Source organism: Phocoena phocoena, chromosome 5 (assembly GCF_963924675.1).
Source record: "Phocoena phocoena chromosome 5, mPhoPho1.1, whole genome shotgun sequence".
In the NCBI taxonomy this organism is placed as follows: Eukaryota; Metazoa; Chordata; class Mammalia; order Artiodactyla; family Phocoenidae; genus Phocoena; species Phocoena phocoena.
The window spans coordinates 65,299,151-65,323,698 of NC_089223.1; the positions used below are offsets into that span (position 1 = coordinate 65,299,151).

At 44.3% G+C, this 24,548-nt stretch overlaps 1 protein-coding gene across 1 annotated transcript in view; it reads right to left on the reverse strand.

Annotated features, from left to right (window-relative positions):
* PDGFRA (platelet derived growth factor receptor alpha) overlaps positions 1-24,548 on the reverse strand; it is a 46,271-nt gene that overhangs the window by 16,280 nt on the left and 5,443 nt on the right. The window contains exons 2-16 of the mRNA XM_065877870.1: positions 20,261-20,321; positions 18,481-18,798; positions 14,496-14,756; positions 13,139-13,269; positions 11,029-11,200; positions 10,746-10,935; positions 7,485-7,600; positions 6,425-6,551; positions 5,170-5,363; positions 4,291-4,385; positions 3,939-4,071; positions 2,141-2,245; positions 1,645-1,755; positions 1,241-1,394; positions 213-379 (exon numbers count right to left, since the gene is read on the reverse strand). Of these exons, the coding sequence (XP_065733942.1) occupies positions 213-379; positions 1,241-1,394; positions 1,645-1,755; positions 2,141-2,245; positions 3,939-4,071; positions 4,291-4,385; positions 5,170-5,363; positions 6,425-6,551; positions 7,485-7,600; positions 10,746-10,935; positions 11,029-11,200; positions 13,139-13,269; positions 14,496-14,756; positions 18,481-18,798; positions 20,261-20,309 (2,323 nt within the window). The 5' untranslated portion in view covers positions 20,310-20,321. The remainder of the gene's footprint in view (positions 1-212; positions 380-1,240; positions 1,395-1,644; positions 1,756-2,140; positions 2,246-3,938; positions 4,072-4,290; positions 4,386-5,169; positions 5,364-6,424; positions 6,552-7,484; positions 7,601-10,745; positions 10,936-11,028; positions 11,201-13,138; positions 13,270-14,495; positions 14,757-18,480; positions 18,799-20,260; positions 20,322-24,548) is intronic.

Below are 24,548 nucleotides of genomic sequence, written 5' to 3' on the forward strand. Positions count from 1 at the left end.
GGTCTATCTTTATTCTTTTTCTTTTTTCAATTCACAGGCCACAGACCTTCAAAAACATGTCATAGACTCAGGTGTGCAGATCTGCAGTTAGGAAGCATGGGGCCTGGCGGTCCTACCTACCAGGCCTGCTCAGCAACTTCTGAGTATTTTAGGTATCATATTAAACCACTGGAAGATCACAACACCCAAAGCATAAGCAAAGACACCTTTACCTAACATGGATTTCTTCTTATATGAGGCTGGGCGATCATACAGCGCTCTCTGGATGTCTGAGTACTTAGAAACCTCTTTCCTTTCCAGCATGGGGACATACTGTGTCGTGTCAGCTTGCTTCATGTCCATGTAGTCACCGTTGTTTTCAAAAGATAAAATAACGTAACTGTAAAAACAGAAAAAGAAACCTTAACCGGGCTGTCCTCTGCAGTGATCGCCCGACATTCAGTAGATGACAACTAGGTACCCACCACGTGCGAGGCAGCGGTGGCTGTGGGGGCGGCACAGGGAACAAAAGCACAACCACCCATGCCCTTCACGAGGGTGGTCTAGTCGGGGGGATGAGCATCAATCAATGATCACACAAACACATGGACCATCTCAACTCAGCTGTGTCTGTCTTTATTCTGTTTTTCAGTTCACGGGCCACAGACCTGCACCACATGACCAAGTGGCTTGGGCAGACAAATCCTGCTACTCAATAATTTTAGCACCAATTTGGTGTCCATTGCGTAAATTAATATGAAGTGAACTCACGTCCTTTCTGATCTTACAGAACTTTGTATCTACAGAGATCTTTTTAGCCACTTTAGACTTCTGCAGTGGGGATCGTCACTTCATTGGCTTGACTGAGAGGCACAGGGTTCAGCAAGGACCAGTATCTCAAACTTAGAAGTTTCTCACAAGGTATGAGTACTGGGGCATCCCTGGCCAGAGATGCATTTAGAGGTCTTAAGTAGAACACACATAAACAGCAAACTGGTTCCCAGAACTATTCCAACCCTCACTCTCATTCAAACCTATCAGCAAACCTATCCCCAACATGACATCCTGGTTCAAAACATCTGCAGACATCAGGTATCTCTCTGCACCATGTTACAGGATGATGGAGCCTGGTAGTTGACTCTAAGTCTTGCTACCTCCTGGCACTGAATCTGCAGACACGGTCTCTATCAGGACATGGGTTCTCTCCACTGGTGAAGCTCATAAGACGACGATTCACAACAGCGTCTCTCTTCGCACCTACCTTCGTGTGCTTTCGTCAGCAGGGTTCAATCCAAAAATGTCCAGCTCTTTCTTTGGCTTCTCTGGGTGGCGGCTCAAGAAGCTGTCTCTATTCTTATGCAAATAGTTGACCAAATCCCCATAGAAGCAGTACTCAGTGATGATGTAAATGGGGCCTGTGGGGTCCAAAACCAGTCGGAGGTGAGCATGAAAGTGAGGAACAGAAGAGCCATGAATTACACTGTGTCTACACTGGTAAGAGACGCTGCTCAAGAACAGTGAGCTTCCCTCAATAGAATCTAGTCAACAACTCCATTCAAGGAAGGGACTTATATTTGCTGGCATGTTTGGGAATTTAACAGCCTAGACAGTCTTCACAACCGTAGTGTTCTAGGAAAATCCTCACTCTCAGGTGAGCAAGCCTACCTGACTTGGTGCAGGCTCCCAGCAAGTTCACAATGTTTAAATGCGGCCCCAGGTGGGTCATTATCTTCAGTTCGGACATGAGGGCTTGTTTTTCACTGGATCTGGCTGTGGCTATTGAAGAAATAGATCACGTATCGGTTCAACTAAACTATTTACTTCCCAGAAAAAGCCCCAAACATGGCTAATCCTACGACTGGACATCATTTTATTTAACAACAGTCTAAAAGAGAAACAGTGACTCGGTCTAGATGCTAATAACTAATCCCTAGTCTTCAGGGTAAAAAGAAGCCGCTAAAAATAACTCTTGGTTTTCCAACATATAGGCAACAAGAACAATCTAAATAAAACTAACTGACAAAAGAGTCTAAATATGCACAAATCCTAGAATCAAAAGAACCAAGATCTAGTCCTAAACTTGGCATTTACTGGCTGTGTGATTTTGAGCAATTTACTTAATATCTCCATGTTCAAAAAATCCTCAGAAAGGGGCACTTACGTTTTAGCATCTTCACTGCTACTTTCATGACAGGTTGGGACCGACTTAATCCATAGGCAGTTCCTTCAACCACTTTCCCAAATGCACCAGAGCCCAGGATACGACCTGTGGGCAACCAGCACCATCAACACATGCAGAATCAGGCATCTCATCAGCTTCATTTACCGCGGCCAGCGCTCATGGGTACACAGCTGGGTGGTGTTTCTCCCATATGGAGGAAGCATAATGATTCCTCCAAGTCATCATGTCAAAACCAGAACTGAGCCCACAGGGAAGGAAATTAGTATAACTGCTTTTGTCAAATAACATTTGCAAAGGAAAGGAAAACACAGGCGGGAAGAAGGAGGGTGTAGCCCTCGCTGGTGTGAGCACTCTGTCTACCAGCTGGAGAACCGGGCCAAATCGTGGGCTCTGTGGCACTTGCTTTCTGTGGCTCTGGCCCAAACCTCCTGGTTCTCTACCCTTCTGTTTTCCGCACACAAACAGGGCCATCTTTTGCATCAATAAGCCTTTATCCACTGGCAATACTTCAGTATTCAAGACATCACGGATTCTAAGCGGTGATGAAGACAACTTCGGGCTGGCTCCCTTGCTGCCTGTTTCTTAGAAAGACTAGGAAGGGCAAAGGCTAAACATGCCCTAGGAGCACAACACTTTGCCGCACGCTGGGAGATACAAAATGAAATGGAAGCTCTGGTCCCCACTCTTAAAAGAGCTCACAGTCTAAAACAGATGTTTCTGCCAAGCCAGGGAAAGACTCGGCTCACAAAAGGGCACTAACAGCCAACACTGCCTGTGACGGCATGTCTGCACGGCTGGAAACTGTTCCTGGAAAGGTACTGCTTCCCTAGCAACTTGACAATACACAGAAGCAGAGAGACACAGGACTGCCTCTTGGTACGTTAGGGATGTTGCCCTTTTTCTCCATATTTTATTACTTTTGAACTTCCCTGAGCTCCTCATCCCTTTCTGTAAAACAGGGGAGAAAATATAATAAAGAAAGCTTCGTTCCCAGGTATAGGTATGTGAATAGGGTGTCTTGTTTGATTTCAGTTTAAGTAACTCTGTAAGAAGACCTAACTTGGCTGTATTTTGGAATGAGACAAGTGGATAATGTTGCCTCTGGCATCTCTGAAGTACATACTGTTAGAATAGTCATGATGACACAACCTCTAGCTCTAACTTTCATTTGTCTTTGTCCTGTTTTCATTCATTCAGAGTGTGATTTTAAAAAAAATCAAAAAAAATTCCCTTGGACTAAAGCTTCATGTTCTTGGTCTCAGCCCAAGATTGAAATATTTGAAAAGTCTATGATAAGCTGGCTTGATGATTTTTACATATTTGTTTTAAAAGGAACCTATATTTTTATATTCTGTATTTTAAAGAAGTATCTAATAATCCTCAGAATGTACTGAGTCAAAATATATTTTCCGATTGTCCTCATTCATTTCTCATCTGTTCCTTTTTAGTTGTAGAACTTCATCTCGTTTTCCATTGGTGTCATTTCCGAAGCAAAGCCACTTTGATGGGTATCTTTGGCAGGCCGCCTCATATTCTCTTCTCCCTTTGTCAAATGTTCTTTAACCGTAACTTGCTAGGGAAGGAGGTAAAAACAAATCATTGCTGTGATTCAATTAACTCATTTTCAAGAGAGAAAACTATTTCTGAAAGCCAATTTCTAATGCTTAGCTTTTACCAAGCACAAGCGCAGATCCTTTATTCCTCCACAGGCCTGTAAAGAGTAAAGTTGCGTACAAATCAAAGGGAGTCTTGGGAGATCACCCCAGTAGGAGCTTACCAAGCACTAGTCCATCTCTTGGAAACTCCCATCTCGAGTCATAAGGCAGTTGCATCGGGTCCACATAAATATATTCATGTCCATCGGGGCTGATTGATTCAATGACCCTCCAACGAATTTCATACCTTGGTTTCTATAAATGACCAGGACAGGTAACCGGTGAATTACCAACGTCCGAATGTACCAAAGCTTAACCGCAGCAGCAGAATGACTGGACACAGTAGGATTCAATAACGTTCACTCATCATGTTGTTACTGAGCTCCTTCTCTGTGCCAAGCCCTGAACTAGGTTGCTCTTCTTCTTGTTCTTATTGGTTTCAAATAGTTGTAGTTCTTTAAAAAAAATATCTACCTGTTTCCAAATGACAACCAGGACAATGAGTGAGATGATTACAATCACCAACAACACCAGGACTGCGGCCGCCACCGTGAGTTCAGAACGCAGAGCTAGAGGACGAGAGACAGAGAGAGAGAGAGAGAGAGGCACGGTGGAGAACTTGCACAAACACGCGGGAGGGCAGGAAGGCAGGGTGGCTGTTTCTGGGCCAGAAGTCTTTCACTACTGGTGGAGAAGCATAAGAGCTGCCAGGCTTATTTGGGGGATGGGCAAGACCATCTCTCAGTTATCTACACGCATGAAACTACTCCAGCTCTTCCCTTAGAAGGGAAAGGGACAAAATTCAGTTGGGAACAAAATACTTTCCCCAAAGGTCCTCCAACATTAACCTTCTGGACAAAATATGAATTGGAATATAAATATTAATAAGTGAGATTGAGAGCTACCATTAGTAGCATAAGTTTAGAACGTAAGTTCAGAAAATCAAGTTCAGTTATTTTGAAAGGTTGCAGTTTACTTATATTGCTTTTGGCTTCATTGATTTTTTTTTTTTTTTTTAAGAATTCAACCTGTCTCAACTGTTATGAAGAGCAACAAGGAGGAAGACCCTTCTTCCCCATCCTCCATCCCCACACGCTCAAAGAGACTGGGTAGCTATACGGTTAGACAAGCAAAATGCCGAGGGGCCTCTGCACAATGCGGTTTGGGATTTGAATCTGAAAGAAAGGGCTCCCACAGAGATGCCCAGAGAAGGCCCGTTAAGAGCATCCGGAGCTGCATTTCCACCGAGGGACCTTCATTCCTACGGGACCCCATCTGGGATTCAAAGTTCCGCTTGAGAGAGGAGGGGCTCGGCTGCTGACTTAGCGTTGTCCTGACCCACGAGCTACTCACTGGGAGCCACCAACTTCAGCTCTCGGCTCTCCACCCCGAGGAGATTCTTAGCCAGGCATCGTACTGCAATGGTCTCCTCCACTTTGGCGAATGTCACTTGGCCCTCCACCATGCTCCTGTCTCGGGGGTGGACCTCCGTGATGATGTTTGAGACATTGTTGGCCAAAATCGTCCATGAAGTTTCGTTATTACATCTGGAGATGGAGAAAAAGGGTATAGGTATAGAGCCAATTACGGGGAGTCATGGGGGTGGGTGGAGCAGTGAGAATCATCTAAGACGGCAAGCAGCCCTGACTTTGTCTGCATTTGGGGGGCTACAGGTCGATTTTCTTATTTTATGTGCAGATTAACATTCAACACCTTGTTCTCCAAGAGAGAATAAGCTACATGTGGGTATTTAAAAGTTAACTGGTTATGAGGACAAGGCAGAGATAAACAAGTTCAATCCAATAGAACTACCCATCCCAAGCCTTGAACCCATGAGCAACCTGGACTTCAAGAATGTTTAACTATCCCAACGTCCCACCCCTCCGAAAAGGCCTGCTGTCCTCCCTTCTCTCCACCCACACTGTGAGGACGCCCTCAGGTGTCACTAGGGTTAGACCTCGAGACCAGCTCCAGTCTGGATCCAAGTCTGCTGCCTTGTGGCCTGCGGGGGGCGTAGGTCTAGGAGTCTCCGTCTCCAGGAGAAGCAGTGAGGCTTCTGAGCACAGCAGTCACTACAGGTGGGAGTGCAAACATGCTGCTCACGTGCCCGTCGGAGAGGGGTGAGGGATGGGGGCTGAAGGAGGGACGGGTACCTTAACTCCCGCCACAGAGCAGGTAGTGAGAAGTCACCTGGGCAGTACCTTCATTTATTTTCACGTGCCAGTCTAACCACCAAATAACATTCCCCACAGATGAAATGTGAGATGAAACTGTGGGCCAGGGTAGTAAAAATCCTCTTACAGCAGTCCTTTAGATTCATGCTCTTTTCAGATTAGAGACCCTTTGAGGATCTGCTGAAAGCTGTCGACCTTCTTACAGCTACTCAAGAACACAGAAGTGCACCTGCGTGCATGCACGCCTGCACGCACACACACGCGTGTGTTCCGTGTTCGGAACCCTATCTTGTAGTTTATGAGACTTAGGCCAACTAAGAATCACAAACACAAAAAAAAGGGCCAGCAAAAGAAGTAAAATGCACTTGAGGTCCTTTGTCCCAAGGAAGAAACATTCTGACCACAAATGGAAAGGGAATGTGTGATTTCCATACTTCTTAATATCCTTGCAAATCATCCACTCAATATCAGGAAGAGGGGTTCCTTCAGCTGTGCATCTCACTGTCTGGCCCCCATTAGAGCCATGGTGGTCGTCGACCAAGTCCAGAATGGATGACGGAACTGCAAGAGGTGAAAAGAAATCAGAATTGAATGGTTCGTGTCCCAGAACTTCTGGGAATTACGAAGTGGAATTCCAAGAGTTCAGAACTTGTCCGCGTGACATTCAAACCCACAAATCAAGCAGCCACTGAGTCATGAGCACAGTAACACTCCAGTTTGGACAGACCCACTTGGGTGAGAGCATGGTCACATTTTCAGTGATTTGGCATTTATGCCCCGTGGTGTTTTAAATCCTCAGTGAAGAAAGCAAAAAGTCCCTGTGGTTATTTGGCTTGAAAGGCAAGAAGGCTCTTAAAATTATATTATAGCTTGGGAATCATCTAATGGATTCATCTAAATGGTAAAATCTAAAGCAGCATTTACCAAAGTGCATCTATGGGGTATTATTAGGTTTTGAAGATGTTTTTGCAACCTGGGATCAAATAATTTAGAAATATGCCGATACTTGTATCATAGATTGACTGTGAGGGTCAAATGAGCCCACCCAAGATAGTATGTGGCCCAAGGTAGGTGAGTAGGTTCTGAACCAGGATGTAAAGACTTGGGCACTCCTTTCTGGGAAGGGCCACTGTACGAGGTCTACAAGGAAAGCAAAGCAAAAAGGCCAAACACTCTGGAACAATCTAAGGTCATCCAGACCAAAAAACATCATGTCACTCTTCCCAGACCACATTGAGAAGCAGATGGTAAGGAAGCTAGTGGAGCCTAGGAATTCCCAAATTATTCCAGACTAGCCTGGAACCTCCCAGAATTATGTGGATTTGTAAGTCCAACAAAGCTATCCCTGACATGTGACATCTACAGTCCCTGCTTCTCCCCTAAAAGGGCTGCTTTTCCCTCCACGACCTGGGGGAAAAGTGCCAGGCTCTCCTCGGGAGACTCTCAGTCACGCATCCACTGAGCTGGCGTTACCTTTATATGGCCCTTACATACCTTGAGTTAAGAGTTCAAAAGTATAGCTCTTCACATCGTCTTCATTTTGAACTACAATAGTATAATGGCCGCTGTCTTCTTCCTTAGCTCGGATCAGCTTTAATTTGCTTCGATACCTTAAAAGTAAAGGACTTTGTTTCAGCAAGTTGTAGCCAAATAAATTCTAATCATTAAGTAATAACCATATTCAATTCGAATTTTGTTTTTTGTAAAAAAGTAAAAACATCTTTTTCTCTTGTCCGTATCATCGCTTTTCTGGGATTTTTGATACACTTTCTACGCACTGAAGGTCTGAGTCATAGACACTTAATTCTTAAACATAAGACGGGACAACCTGAGATGAGCAATGGCTTCTGTGGCTACAAGAGCAGTCAGCTCTGCTAAGGCCAGACTTCTAAATGGGAATAAACCCACCAACTTTCCTTTTTTTTTTTTAAACCCTTGATTTTTACCTTCTAAAGAAATACTTGCTTCCCCTAAATATTCATCATTTGAGTCATTAGCCAAACAATGGAACATCCTTGGAAGAAAGAATGAGGACACTGTCTCTGTATCAATACGAAGAGGTCACTAGGGTATAAAATTCCTGCTTGCTTGTATTTGCTTTAAGAAACTCTGGAAGGTTTCATAAGAACCTAACAAAACTAACAAAAGTATTCCCCTGCGGGTGGAGAGGAGGGGGTACGGAGGAACACGAGGACAGGAGTGGAATAAGCTTTCTTACAATGCACTGTCTTTAGGCTTGAATGATTTTAAAGCACAGGATTCATCTTAAAAAATAAATAAATTAGAGAAACATAGTCCTTCATACTTCACTAATGGGAAGTTTCTCCAAAAGGTTTCTTACACGTACAATAAATGACATTTGGCCACGAGTGTGTGTGTGCGTGCACGTGTGTGTGCGTGCATCTATAAAGGAATGGCCCATTTGACTGTCATTAACAAAACAGCACAGCGTGATAGGCTTCCCTGGTGGCGCAATGGTTAAGAACCTGCCTGCCAAGGCAGGGGACATGGGTTCGAGCCCTGGTCTGGGAAGATCCCACATGCCACAGAGCAACTAAGCCTGTGCGCCGCAACTACTGAGCCTGCGCTCTAGAGCCCACGAGCCACAACTGCTGAGCCCTCGCGCCTAGAGCCCGTGCTCTACAACGAAGGGCAGTCCCCGCTCGCCACAACTAGAGAAAGCCCGTGCACAGCAACAAAGACCCAACACAGCCAAAAATAAAAATAAACAAATTTATAATTAAAAAAAAAAAACAGTACAGTGTGGAACTGTGAGTGAAAGGAAGGTGGAGTGAGAGGAAGAGCACTGGTCATGAAGGGAGGAGATCTGGGGCATGACTGAACCTCTCCATGCCTCAGGTTCCTTATGTGTAGCATTGGAAAGCTGTATGCAAGTGTCATTTTGAGAATTAATTACATGAAATAATCTATAGGAAAGCATTTCAGAGGCTCCAAAATACCCTGCTAATGTAGAGTCTTCTAGCCCAAGACGCCAGGTGCTGGGACCTGTGACGGGAGCATGCTGGGCTGGCTTTCCCTCTGCCACACCACACTGGACACACTCTGGAATGGACTTCCTTAGAGTCCCCTTAGCAACCCTGGCTGCCAATGACCAGACAGTCTTTTGTCGTTCATTTTCTGCACTTGTTCAGCCAAGGAAGCTGGTGGATCCACTAGTTTGTTTGTTTTTTTGGTTTTATTTATTTATTTATTTTTGGCTCTGTTGGGTCTCCGTTGCTATGCGTAGGCTTTCTCTAGTTGCGGCGGGCGGGGGCTACTCTTCATTGCGGTGCGCAGGCTTCTCATTGCGGTGGCTTCTCTTGTTGCAGAGCACGGGCTCTAGGCACACGGGTTCAGTAGTTGTGGCTTGCAGGTTCTAGAGCGCAGGCTCAGTAGTTGTGGCTCACGGGCTTAGCTGCTCCGCAGCATGTGGGATCTTCCCGGACCAGGGCTTGAACCCGTATCCCTGCATTGGCAGGCGGATTCTTAACCACTGTGCCACCAGGGAAGCCCGGATCCACTAGTTTTAAGTAAGCCAGACACCCCTCCATCATATGCATCCTATGTTCCCTTGCCCTTCATGGGGATCAGATGTGCTGGAGGAACTCTCGAAGCACCTGAACAGGCCGCTCTCCTGGACCACTCAGCTGACGACCGCTACCTGGCCGTCGCTATTGACTATAGCTCGCAGACAGCGCTCAGACGGGTGCCTCAAGTGTTGGCTGTGCCAGGATCACCCTATTCCTCTCTGGCCTCACAGCCTAGTGGGAAGTTGGGCACTGCCCACCTCTTTGTGCACCTCCATTTCGTGTCATCAGAAAGCCTTCCAGATTCAGTATCCCACTTCTTTTTCCATCACTGTTCCACAGAGGTTTCCACGTCCATTTTCCCAGATGTTGCTTCTCAATTACACATGGAATTTAGTTCAGAAAGAAGAAAGCAAATCCTGAGGTTAAGCGAACTGATGAGAGAGGGGTTCTGTCTTCTCTTCTTCCCTGAAGCCTTGAAATAGAGGACTGTGTCTCCCTGGGATGGTTTCTGACAAAGGTGCAGGACTGGATTAGCTGAGCTCTTCAAGAGGTACCTTCTACTCCTAAATTCTAATCAGAGCTTAAAACAGCAAGAGACCTCAAAATATCATCTGGTCCAGTTCCTTGCCTTGAAGGACACGAGGTATTATTAACCCTACATTATAGATGGGAAAACTGAGGCTGAAGGGTGACTTACCCAAAACTCCACCACTGGTTAAGAGATGACAGCAGTCTCCCGACTCCTGAGAGGGCAGGGATTTAAACTATTCACTGTATATCTTCTCCTAACCACATTTAACCAGACACTACTCTTATTTCCCCTGGAGGCCTCACTGGGGCAAATGCGTTTCAAATTAAGCCAGCAACGTTTTGTTTCATGTAGGTTTATGTGCTAATTGCCCTGGAACTGTAATCACCATACAAGTGGGTCCAATTTTACTTTCTTTCCTCCATCCCTTGCTGAATCCAGGAACGTATCTTTCATTGGGAGCAGAGATTTTCAGTTCTTCTTTCTCTCGTTTGATCATAAACTTACCAACATACTATCATCGCATTGCAATGTTATCGGAAGAGGTACCTGATTTCCACTATCTCCTATTTCTGACCGCTAAATTTTCTATATGGACCCTTGGTTTGGGTTGTAAGACACGCACAATCCTCAGTCTATCTAGGAATACACACACAATAAAAAGAAAAGGCATACTCAGGAAGGGTGTTTCTTTACCTTATTTCCTGAATCTTTTCTATGTCAGTGGTGATCTCCGTGAGATTCTCAATCAGAGTCAGGTTGTCCTTGAGCCAGGCTATCCTGGGAGGGGGGTAGGCCTGCACGTCCACCACAAAATGTTTGACTTCATGCAGGTTGACGGCTTCCAACGGGCTGAAGTTGGGTTTGATTTCAATAAACCCTTTCTCTGTACAGGGAAAAGTTTCCGTTAAACAACGATTACTGCATAGTGGATCCCCGAGCAGCACAGCCGGTGGACATTTTGGAAAGCAGAATGTACCATGCACAGAGATGGTGACTTTCTTCATTTCTTTGACCTCCTTGGTGGCCTGGCGGGCAGCACATTCGTAATCTCCACTATCTTTCACCGTGGCCTCAGGGACCATCAGAGTGTACACCAGCTTGATGGACGGGACCTTGGTCTCCTCCAGCATTGTGATGCCTTTGCCTTTCTACAGAAAAAGGGGAGGAAAACCAACTTTAACAAGCTAGCTCCTAAGAGTGAAGCCTCACGTAGGCTACGGACTCTGGGAGATAACGACGCACCGGTATGGGTTGGCAGACTGTAACAAGTGTACCACCCTTGTGGGGATGTTATGGGGGAGGCTGCTCTCGTGTGAGCCCAGGAGCTATGTGAGAAATCTCGGTACTTTCCCCTCAATTTTGCTGTGAACTTAAAACTGCCCTAAAAAATAAAGTCTAATTGAAAAAAAGGGTTTTTTCAAGCTCACTCCTTTGAAAATCCTGTTTTAAAAAGATATTTAATGACATAGGAAGGTGTCTGTGCTCTACTGCCGCAGGAAAAATACATAACAAGGTACTATTTAAAGTAGAGTAGCTATTAATTATTACATTTATAAAGTATTTAAAGGATTTATCTCCCTCAAATTATAATGGGGGTGTTCTGGGAAGTGACTTTTCCTCTGTTTCTCTAAATTTTATGAAGTTACAACAATAAGCCTACGTTATTTTTGATATCAAACAAAAATATGATTCATAAACCAATACTTCGATTATATATTTGGGGCCAAACAGCACATAGTTTGGTTTCGAGGGGAAAAAAAATTTATCTCCAATAAATGAAATGTTTCTGTTTTAAGGATTAAAGGCAATCAGGTATGAACAGAAAAGTCAGATAGCTTTACATTTCAGCGAAGATATATATATATAGGTCTATGAATGTCTCTTCAATACATGAGGTTTATAAGGCAATATGTGAAAATGCCCAACTTCCAATCAGATGCCCTGGAGAGAAAGGAAAGGGGCAGCAAAAGCATGGGGGAGAGAAATGGATAAAAGAAGAGACACTATAAAATGCCAAAAAAAGAGCAAGGAGCCGAAATTTCCAAACTAGGAGTGAAGGGGACAAAAAAGCATATATATACATATATGTTTTTTGTTCTCCATGAGGCCCCTACATTCAATACTTGTTAATTGTTTCTGCGTGGGACCATCATAGCCTTTCACAATGGTTCATATACACTTACCACAATGCATTAGAATGAATGAGACCCGGGATTAACATATACGCACCGCTATATATAAAACAGGAAAACAACAAGGACCTACTGTATAGCACAGGGAACTATACTCAATATCTTTTAATAACCTATAATGGAAAAGAATCTGAAAAAGAATATATGTATGTATAACTGAATCCGTTTAATGTGCACGAAACTAACACCACACTGTAAATTAACTATACTTCAATTAAAAAAAAAAAAAAACAGAATGAATGAGACCCTATGTGTAAATCCCCAGGGATCAGAGATGGCACGGTGGCTCCCCTTCCCCGCTTCCATCTCCATTCCTCCCTCCTTCTCCCTCTTTCTGTACATGGGCCAGCTTTTAACAGAGTGCTTGGGATTTGGCAAACATCATTAAATCTTTGTTGAATGACTCGAGTTATGCCTGTTCACTGAAGAAAACCATGCAAAGAAAGCCTAAGCATGCAGGAGGCAGAAGTGTCATGGGTGTCCACAAAGCAGAAATAGAAGGGGGCAGGCAACCAACATTATCAAATGCCTCAAAACCCAAAGGCATGAGAGCCAAGAAAAGGAGAATTCATGACTCTCTCAGCAATCAGCAAATTTTAAAATCCATTCTCTTTTTAATTTTTTTGGTTGTTATCTTGTAGCCATAGAACCTTCCGGTTTCTTTCATACTTATGAGAAAAAGGGCTCAGTGTGAAATATCTATGCATTCTGTCCAGCTGTCATCATCTCAGACTCTCCCATTGCTCCAAGAGCCATGAAGCCATCTGGTCAGTGAGCAGGTAGAGATGGGAAGCTGGGGTCTAGAGGAGGTCAATGTCGTGCCCCATCAGCGACGGGTCTTTGGACCCCTCCTGTACTCCATTCCATGCCACCAGGGGCCGTGAGGGTACCTACCACTTGTCCAGGGTAAGTCCACTGAAGGTCCACAACCTCATTGTTAAAGACAGCGCAGGTGACCACAATCGATTCCCCTGCCTTATAGACAGTTTTAAGAGCTTCCATTTCCAGATCAAGTTCTGATGTTGCTATTTAAAAAAAGAACAAACACAAGGACCTAAATATCCACAGTATAGTGAGGATCTTATAAGGTTTGGGCTTTTTTAAGATGACCCTGAACAATAATTTGCAAACCACCTTGATCAAGACAAAATATTGAAAATCTCAGAAACCTTGATTTGCGTTGACATACCTAATTTGGCACAAAATAAGACACGCACGCGCACACACACACACACACACACACACACACACACGCAGAACAATAACAATAGTAAAAATAAACTCCGATTAAACAGAAGACCACATTTGAATCCACAAGCATTTGGGTTAATTTGGGTTAATTACGACTGCAGCCGCCTTTACTGACCTGCACTCCCCTATAGGCACTAGTTCTCACCCCATCACTCATTCTCCTCTCCCACTCCGCTCCCCAGGTATTCTCAGCACTTCGAGAACCTAGCACAGAGCTGGGCATAAAATGAGCCCTTCACAGAAGTTAAATGGCACACTCTTGCTAACACCACACCTACACGTAAGTGTTCGATAAATCTGTTGCCCCAAGCGTGGTTTATACTTTCCCATTTGCATTAACCACTCGCATCAAAGGGATGAAGTCGACAACCGCCAGCTTTTCTCAAAATCAAAATCACTTTTCTTAAGTTACTAAAATTAACCTAGGGGTCCAACCCTCACAGGTGTGTGTTTGTTGTTAGGGCCTTTGTAGTCAGGAATGTGACCAAACGGTAAGAGGCTTATGCAAGAAAAGCATTCCTTAGAGTATTTTGAAGTCAACTGATGAAACACAAAATCTTCCAGGGGTAGGAAAGCTTTTGCCTTTGGTATTGCTAAGCTTCGTACTGTTACAGCCACAGAAGTCAGCTTAACATTGTACGGTAAAGGTGGGATCCTAAGTTCCCGTATCAGAATTTGGGGTCTCCCATCACCAGGGACTAAGATCAAGGAAAAAAAAAAGCTACATGCATCTGACTGTTTTGCCTGTAACTCTTATTTTAAGAAGGAGGGGGCTTCCCTGGTGGTGCAGTGGTTGAGAGTCCGCCTGCCGACGCAGGGGACACGGGTTCGTGCCCCGGTCCAGGAAGATCCCACATGCCGCGGAGCGGCTGGGCCCGTGAGCCATGGCCGCTGAGCCTGCGCGTCCGGAGCCTGTGCTCCGCAACGGGAGAGGCCGCAGCAGTGAGAGGCCCGCGTACCGCAAAAAAAAAAAAAAGAAGGAGGGAGAGGGCACAAGTACCTTTTAAAGCATAAACATTGAATGGGATGGTCTGGAACTTCTTCCCCCTGACGGTGGCCTCGCAGATATAGGGTCCGACAGTGAAGGTTCCATTAAAGCCTTGTCTGCTGTCATAGGAGGCGTGCACCACCCCGTCACTGCTGAGTAAGATCACTGGTGTCTCAGGATCAGTCGTTCGACAAGGGATGATGGCAGAATCATCGTCCTCCACGATGACCAAGTAATCTGTCATTCCTAGAGGTACGAAGGCTACATCTGGGTCTGAGGTTTGAAAAAGAAAGAAAAACATGTTAGGGATTAATTTCATCTTTACACATATATGCAGAAAAATTATTCCTTTGCCATTAATCAAATTCAAAGGTATCAATTTTACCTTCACACATATATATAAAAGTGTCACCCCACTGACATTAGTCATCATAAAAGCTAGAAGGTTCATACTTCTTAAAGTATGAACAATACCAAATTGCCTATACCCTCATAAAAAATACTGATGCTAGGGCTTCCCTGGTGGCGCAGTGGTTGCGAGTCCACCTGCCGATGCAGAGGACACAGGTTCGTGCCCCGGTCCGGGAAGATCCCACATGCCGCGGAGCGGCTGGGCCCGTGAGCCATGGCCGCTGAGCCTGCGCATCCGGAGCCTGTGCTTCCGCAACGGGAGAGACCACAGCAGTGAGAAGCGTGCATACCGCAAAAAAAAAAAAAAATACTGATGATAAATATAAATGTTAGTCAGGAATTGAGGTAAAAATTTAAACAACTACTAAAAACAACAAAAAATGGACAACAAAATAATCAGGTCTGTTCAAAACATGAGAAAATACTTATAATTTTTAAATTATGCAATGCTTTTGACAATGCTTATGGCCTATAGTCAGTATTATTGAAAAGTAGTACAGAAACCTACCTATCAAAAAAATGACTCTCAAATAATAAATAAAATGTATAATCCCATAGCTTGAGAATTTCCTTTTCAAAAGAAAACCAGCTACTTAAGCTAGTATAGTAAGAAGGACTGAGAGTCTCAAGCATCAGTTTCGCAAAGGATGTGCAACTCTTCATAATAGCAAACAAGATCTCTGACAATGCAGGGCCTACCCAGATGATGTTTGTGCTAGGGCAAGGGAGGAACAAGAAGAACCTTTGGACTGGGAGTTCCCTGGTGGTCCAGTGGTTAGAACTCCGCACTCTCACTGCCAAGGGCCCAGGGTTCAATCCCTGGTCAGGGAACTAAAATCCCAGAAGCTGCACAGCGCAGACAAAAAAAAAAAAAAAAAAGAAGAAGCTTTGGGCGATCTTAGGCAGATCAAAACTCTAAGACCCAGGGACCTTTAACAAACCTACCTTCCTACCATTGCCTTCACAACAGGAGCGGGGGGGGGGGGTGGTATTTATGGTGGGAATGACAGGTGACATTCTAAATACCTACTCTTTTTGAAACAATTTTTTTTGATTGGTAGGAAGGGAGGCTGATACAGATAAGAGAGAGCGTCAGAACAGAAGTGAAGAGGGTCTAGATCCATGGAGCACCCACAGTTAACAGAAGGCAGGAAAAGGAGCCAATTTTAAAAACTTGAAAAGACAGAAAGGTATGAAGGTACACTTCTGAAACCCCCTTACTCTACCTCTGCTAAAATGACACGGCTGGCAAGAGCTGTAAGTGGTTTATATGTTTATTTGAAACTAACTACTCTGGCTGTATTCCTCTTTAATTCACCCATCTATATATTACAATTGCCATGACTTGAATTTGTGTTTAGAGTTCCAAATTCTTGAACTCTGTTAGCAAAGATTCCAGCAAACAAAGCTGCAAGTTAATTTCAGGTTAAAATATACAGTTTGATATCCATTACACATCAGCCAGAGCTTCCTTTAAAATGCAAGTCTCCCCTACCATCATGTGTTACCTATGCAATGTTTAAATAACATGGTGGTCCTTCTTTTAACAACTGTCCTCGGAAGAAGCCAATATATACAGATACAGATATAGATACAGGTACAGATATAGATATAGGTACAGATATGGACATAGATCATTACAAAGGAGTACCCAGGCAATGCTAGGAGGGTGGCAGACCAAATGCATCTCAAGCTCACGGCTAAGGCTAGTTAATTAGGGTGGCTGCTGTGGGAAAGCACCACACCTTCCTCCAGCAACGGGGCCTGGCTCTGAAATCCATCACAACCCTAGGCCATGCCCTCCAGAGATGCTTCCAGACAATGACTGTGTGGAACAGGGGTTCCTTAGGCTGGAGGACTCCCCAACTTTCTTTGCCCAGAGGTCTAGGACTCATCTACCTCACCTTCCTTCCCACTCTCCTTCATTCAGGGTCACACTTACAATGCAGGCAGACAGGTCTCCCAGCCTCTGCTGGATTCCTCCCCATTTTCTCTCATAAGCCTCTCTCCTAGTAAAACCCTTACATACTTAATCCCACCTTACTCCTATCCTGGCATGTGTTTCTTAGAGGATAAGAGACAACATCAACCTGAATTTTTATTAAAAAGAAAAAAATCTATTCTAACTCATCAAGAGTAAATAGAGGCACACCTCGGTGTATTGCACTTTGCTTTATTGTGCTTCGCAGATACTGAAGTTTTTACAAATCGAAGGTTTGTGGCAACGCAACGTTGCATCAAGAAAATCTATCAGGACACATACACACTAACAAACGTAGTAAGGTAGATAGCTAGGGGGAAGCAGCCGCAGGGCACAGGGATATTAGCTCGGGGCTTTGGGACAGCCTGGAGGGGTGGGATGGGGAGAGTGGGAGGGAGGGAGACGCAAGAGGGAAGACACATGGGAGCATATGTATATGTATAGCTGATTCACTTTGTTATAAAGCAGAAACTAACACACCATTGTAAAGCAATTATACCCCAATAAAGATGTTAAAAAAAAAAAAAGAAAGAAAATCTATCAGGGGCTTCCCTGGTGGCGCAGTGGTTGAGAGTCCGCCTGCCGATGCAGGGAACGCGGGTTCGTGCCGCGGTCCGGGAAGATCCCACGTGCCGCGGAGCGGCTGGGCCCGTGAGCCATGGCCGCTGAGCCTGTGCTCCGCAACGGGAGAGGCCACAACAGTGAGAGGTCCGCGTACCGCAAAAAAAAAAAAGAAAAAAGAAAAAGAAAATCTATCAGTGTCATTTTTTCCAACAGCATTCCCTCAGTCCGTGTCTCTGTCTCACATATTAGTAATTCTTGTTAATATTTCAAACGTTTTCATTGTTATTATCTTTGTTACAGTGATCTGTGATCAGTGATATTTGACGTAACTATTGCAAAAAGATTACAACTCACTGAAGGCTCAGATGATGGTGTTTCCAGTGATAAAATATTTTAAACCTACAGTACGTACGTTGTTTTCTTAAGACATAAGGCTATTGCACACCTAATAGGCTGCCGTATAATTCAAACATAACTTTTATATCCACTGGAAAATCAAAAAAAAAAAAAATGTGTGTGACTTGCTTTACTGTGATATTGGCTTTAATTGAGGGGGTCAGGAGCTAAACCTGTAACATCTCCGAGGTACACCTGTATATGTTTTATTGAATTTAAGAAATAGCATGGTTATTTGGAAACTATTCTAATGACTATGGGCAAGTCCACGATAAGGCCTACCTAATTACTCTGTGGCCCCAGCACTTAGCAGTGCCTGTCACACAAAGCATACACGGTGAATATTGGTTGACCTCGATCAAACTGAAGAGAAATGAGTACATTTCATTCTGCACAATGCCAATTAAAAAACGCCACAATGACAACGATTCTCAAGACTTAATCCAGTTCCAAAATATTAACAGTGAATATTTCTAGATGCCGGCATGACCCATGATCTTGATTTAAGTTGGTGTGTTCGCCTATAGTTTTCAAATTTTCTCCGAAGAAAATTTATAATTTTTATACCTATAAAAAAACTCTCATGCAATCAACGGGAGAGACGGGACGACGATAAGCTTGGTCCAGGGGACCCAGGCAACTCACCTGGCACATAGATGTAAATGCGTCTGCCCTCGATCTCGCTTTCTTCCAACTGCGTGTGGTTGTAGTAGCAAGTGTACAGCCCTGTGTGGGCCGCCGAGGCACTGACCACTTCCAGCACCGTCACAAAAAGGCCACTGTTGTTCTCCTCGTCTCTGATTTCCACATTGGGGCTCTCTTCTTCAGACATGGGGTACTGCCAGCTCACTTCACTCTCCCCGAAGCATCTCAGAGAAAAGGATGAGTTCAGCTGCACTACCCTCTCGTTTTCACTGGGCAGGATGGAGGGTAATGAAAGCTGGCAGAGCATGAGGCTTGGCCCTGTAAAAGGAAACATGCTCTGAACAGGACGCAGGCCAAAAGGACGGTCTCACCCAGAGCAGCTTCTATGAACAATGACCATTTCTACGCAAAAATCCGCTAGCCTGGGTGCCCGTGAAAGGCCCCCCGTTATAACAGCACCGCATCTGCTGAGAGCAGCAAATGCTCCTAAGGCCTCAATAGTCCCGCTAAGCGCCCCTGGATTCACCCCTCCAAACACTCCAATGGATAGAGGACGTCTGACTCCAGCTCCATATTTTAGACTCTTATGTGTGACCATGAAATATCCCAAGATAGCATAAGCTCAAGCACACACGCGTTCTTTACTGTGGACAGGGAACGCAGACAGTAAAGACACAAGGCAGATTCGTGCTCAAGACGTACGCGTCTTCCGTTCCTCTCTACCCTCTGGCGTGCCTCCTCGCTAATGACTTCCAGAAACCAAAGCAGGAGGATGTGGATTTCAATGCAAAAAGAATAGTCAAGCCCAAGAGCAAAAACGCTTAAGTTCATCTTAGAACCTAAAATGTCAGTCTAGCTGCTTCCTCTGTCTATAAAACTGGTAGAAGAGATATTATGACTTAATTAATTATTCATTAATGTTCTCTAACCTCCCTCTGAGCCTGGTGTGGGAATCCCACCCGACTTCAGTATCTGTCCACTGTGATGGATCAGCTTTGTTAACAGGGAAGTGGTAAGTACACCTGGGTCACTATCCTGCAGGTGGGGAATACTGAGTGGACTTCAGAACTCTTAAATCACTGACAGTGCTTAGTTCTACCATATCCATCTAGATACGACCTAAAGAGACTAATAGACTTAAGTTAACTCCTCAGATTAGAAAAACACTGGTGTCATGGTGAACACCTGCAATTTATAAATATCTGGATGAAAACTAAGAAAGTCCAATAAATATTTCAACAAATGGCCCCAGTGGCATCCCTCCTGTTGGAAAAGAGTTACTAAGCTTCCCCAAAAGTCAGTCTATTAATTCAATTTCAAGGCCAAAGGTGATTCTAAGATTTTGTAGCAATTAAAGCATCTTCCACCTAAGACAGGTATAACTTTAGACAGGTATGATTTTCTAGATGAGATTTTTCCATTATGTTTTCCCTTTGAGCATTCTTGAATTCCCCTAATCCACTCCTACTGGAAACCCATGTCCCAGGAGATGGAGGAGGGCGGTGGGCAAATTTAGACTATTATTCCTAACAATATTTCAACGCCATGATTACACACATAAAGAACATTCTTTTTTGAACTGGAATTAGTGCAATACAGCAGAGAGAACTGAAGGTTTGTGGTCATTCTAGATAATGTCCCATAGGTTTCTACTTCTCTTTACTCTTTTGGACTGTTTGCAGTATGCACAGTATAGGTCATATACCCGCAGAGCACAGAACTTAGGGGAAAAAAAGATTTCCCCTAGGACAATGAACTCAGATAGGCCTGTGATCCATACCTGTGACGAGACAGCCTAAGACCAGGAGTGCCCAATGGGAAGTCCCCATAGTTCTGGAAAACTGAAAAAGTCAAAAGTCAAACAGAAACAATGTTAGTCAATGAAACATCCCATGAGCCTAGTTCTCTTTGCGCTTTGCACTATGGAAAATGGTTTTTTTTTTCGTTTTTTAGTTACTAAATTGTCTTTTTATTTATTTTTAAATTTAATTTTATTATTTTTTTTATACAGCAGGTTCTTATTAGTCATCAATTTTATGTTAACAGCATCATTTTAGTCAACAACATCCTGGGTTTTAAGATTCACAGTTAAAACGGTAAGATGCCTAAGAAGCAAAAATCAGATGGCCTTGTGCGGCCCCGAGATCATGACAGGAGCCATCTGAAGCCCAAACCCTTTCTGATTGTCTGCAGCTTTCAAATTCCAAAAAGTCTGACTTTATTGTCTTGGAATATGTCCAAAAGCACAGAAGAACGGTTCCTCTTAAACCATTTAAATTAAGATTGTGAAAAACAAATAAACATGTATTTACTCAACTGCTAAACTTGAGCTGTTTTCACTCAAAATGCGTTGTCATTGGCTTCGTGTTTCGCTAACAGAAAATACTTGGTCACATCCTCGGCAACTTTTGGGAAAAGATGCTTAGGCTGCCAACGAATATCTTAATACTTAAGAGCCATTCTGGTATAGACGTTTTTACAAGTGGCACTAACCCAGTGTCACTTAGAGGATGTCATAGGCAGGCCTGTACCAGGCTCAGGCCTGGGCCCCCAGCCCAAGTTCTCCCAGGACCTGCTACATTCACAGTCAAGCTAAACAAGGCACAGAAAAGCCGAGGGCACAGGCATGGAAAGAGGATCCGTAAAGGAAGTGAAAAAGGGAGAGGAAGTGCGAGAGAAAAGTGTGGCTAAATTCTTGTGTTTCAGGGATGCAGTAAACCACGGGATAAAATTTAATGGATGATTCGTTCTCACACAGGTACCTGTACCTGCAAAAGCCAAGTTCTCCACCCTGATTTCCTGCAACAAATTCTAGGGAATGGAAGAGAAGTAGAGAGAGAGAGAGACTGAAACTGAACGTCCCTAAGAGAAAACAGGGAAAAGCAGTGGGCAAGAAAGGGGGGGATAAGGAAAATTAACGGAGGGAAAAATGAAAAGCAGGACCCATATTGCCCTGCAGTAAAACCACTGAAAAATCCATTCTGGTCCACCCTCTGAAAAGGCCCCCCTCCTTTATCCTTTTCTTTCCATGCACACCTCACAAATTTTATTATCTCCCGCTTCACTTCCCACATGAAGTCACTGAGAAAGTGATCTTCCTGAAGTCGACCACGATGAGCTTCCAGGTATTGGGGCTGCTAAGCACCCAAGTTTCAATTAAAGAGGCTCCGCTGAGGGGCCTGGGCAGGGGCGCAAGCTTTAAGATGACCCATAAAAATCACCTAAGCCTTGGCCTGGGAGGTACTGGGTCTCTGGGTTGCTCAAAACCCCAACTCATGCAATGGAAATGAGTTCATGGGACTTGATTTGTTCCATCACTGACTTTGATGTGTGTATATGATTCCTGAGTAAGCTGTCTAAAAAACAAAACAAAAGAAGAAATTCATGTATGCCTGTGTTTAGCCCTTGTTTTCTTTTTTTTTTGGTTGCAGAGGATCCAGTTGATAATAGCCTAGTAATTTTTGGTGGAGCATGAGAGCTTCATCATGTATTCTTGCTTGGAAGTGGCAACTGGTCTACCTGCAGACATCAGATTTCTGCTCTATTAAATTCTACCAGTTAAATGGAGGAGGAAGAAAGACAGAGTGAACCATGGAATGCTGGTAGCACTGAGTGGGCTGGACAGGAAAAAAAATGATAATTCTGTTTTCTCCAAAGCAGGAACGAGAAACCAATATTTATGAAGCCAAAGTTGTCATGTGTATGCCATGTTTGTTAATAATAACCCTGTGAAATATCTGATTTTAAAAAGTGCCGCTTGAGGCTCAGAGAGGTTTAGCAAATGACCCAAAATCACACTGTCGGTGGTAAAGCCAGGATTGTAACACCGCGTCTGTGTAATGCAAAAACCACGCTCTCTGCAATCCACCATATGTTCTCTCTCAAGGGAAGGTCAGCGTTTCAACCTTCTGTGCTCCCTCCACCCCCAGCTATTTCCTAATGCAAACCGGGGCCCTGCTTTCCTCCTCTGCTCTCTGCCACAGTGAGAGCAGTACAATGTGCTGTGAACCCAAATGCAATTTGCACAATGCTAGCTGGCTGATGGCTTCCAAGGATCCTGGCGTGTGCCCAGGGATGCAGGGTCTCCTCGCTGCTGCGGTGACGGGCACAGCGGGCCCCAGAGCCGGGCTGCAAAGACGGACTTACCACAATTAGCAGTAACGGGCCTGTGTGTTTGTACATATAAATATCAACCTCCCACTGATAATCCACTTAGCAAACTTCAAAGGAGCCCTCCAGAGCCAGCCTGATGTCTTGGGTTTTATCACATTTATATCCTGCATTCCTTCAGCTGGGCTTGCCAATGATGCATCTTTAAAGCATTCCCAAGCTTAAGAGAGGGGCTCACTGCTTTTACAGCGCAGGCTCTGACGAGCGTTTTGCCCCGGCCAGGCCCCACCATGTTTCCTTCTGTGCATCCAGATATGGGGGACCCGATGCCAGGGAGGATTACTTACATTGCCCATACAAAGTGGGCAATGAAAACAGGGCCTCGGAGCAAGCGATAATGATACAAATACTGAAAATCAACATGTGTTTACTTATGATTTCAACCTCCCTTCTCTGATAAGAGTGGTTCCCTGGCTAGAAATCGAGGCATATTTGTGAAGTTTCGTGTCATTACTCGTCTGTAACTCAGACAATTTACTCGTGAATAATTGCAGACTGTTAGCCCTACAGGGAGGTAATAGAAAACAACTGGAAAGAACGGAGGCTTCCCTTCCTATTGGCCCTGGAGTGAGAATCTCTAGGAATCATGTTGCTATTTCCAGTGCTTTTCTACTCTGGGAGTAAATGATCATCCTTAATCGGTAATCCCTATCCTAGAGCTCCTCCAAAAGTCGGACATGCAAATATAAGTAACTGAGGTTACAGATTCAGGGAAACACAGCATGTTATGAGTCAGCAAGAATAAACCACTTTGCAAGGACGAACGATGGATTTCATCCAAAAAACATTTTTTTAAATCATAATCATTTCTCTCACGCCAGCTGTGTGCTGGACTTCAGTCTCAATCCTCTATACTCACAACTCGTTGCCACAGGTTAGAGAAACGACTGGAGAAAAGAGATCTCTTCCGTGTTCACTCTCAGACAAATGAGTGTGGTCTCTCCTCCCACCCCCCATTCTCTGGTCCTTCATTCCTTCTCTCAGAAGATATGATAGAAATGGCATTAGAGCAGGCTTTGATCCCACATCTGACACCTAGGCCACCTCTCTGAACCTCAGTCTCTTCTGTAAACCAAGACTAACACCTGACTCGCTGGCTTGCCTTACTGCATTATTATAAAGACTAAATTCTATAGTGTAATTGAAAGGGCTTCAGAAACTGCAGCTGTTAGTTTTCATACTGCCTCTTTTTCTGCAGGCTCCAAAAATGTTTTAGATGAAAGGGACATCAGAGGGGCTACTGCAGCTTCTACTTACTGAGACCAGAGGCCCCAGAGGCCACTTGACTGGCCCTGTACCACCTGCATAGTGGAGAACTGAATCTGAACTCGCATGTGGTGAAGCCTGGTGTAGTTATCAAGACTGTTTCAAGTTGAACCAATATATACAGTCATGTAAACAGAGAAACAAATCTGTTTGCAGCCACTATTCTTTCTCTTTAACAGGTTGCCATCTCTGTCCCTGCAAACAGAAGCAAAGAGCCATTAACTATGACTCTACAGTCAAAAACAACATGCTAAGCTAGAGAGTAAACACAGGGCAAGCAATGCAAGGGCACTATTTCCAGAAGAGAGAGCATGGCATTCGTCTCACAAAGCCAGAGAGCTGGCTTCCGGATCACCAGCTGCACAATGCATCCCGCTGCAGAGCCACTGAATACTGAATTTCACCCCACCCTGGCATGATTAGAAGCCACAGAAGACTCTCTCACAGTCCCAAAAGTCACTGACGACCTCAAGATTCAGATTTCCGAGGTTCAGTTAATTTCAGCTCTCTTCAGTTAATTCTAACTGTGAAAATTACACGGGCTGCTTTTTCCCTGCGACAAATGTTCTTGTAACTTCAGCCCAGGCAATCCAAATGCTGGTCTACCCTGGTGGCAACTTCAGCGAGGGTGT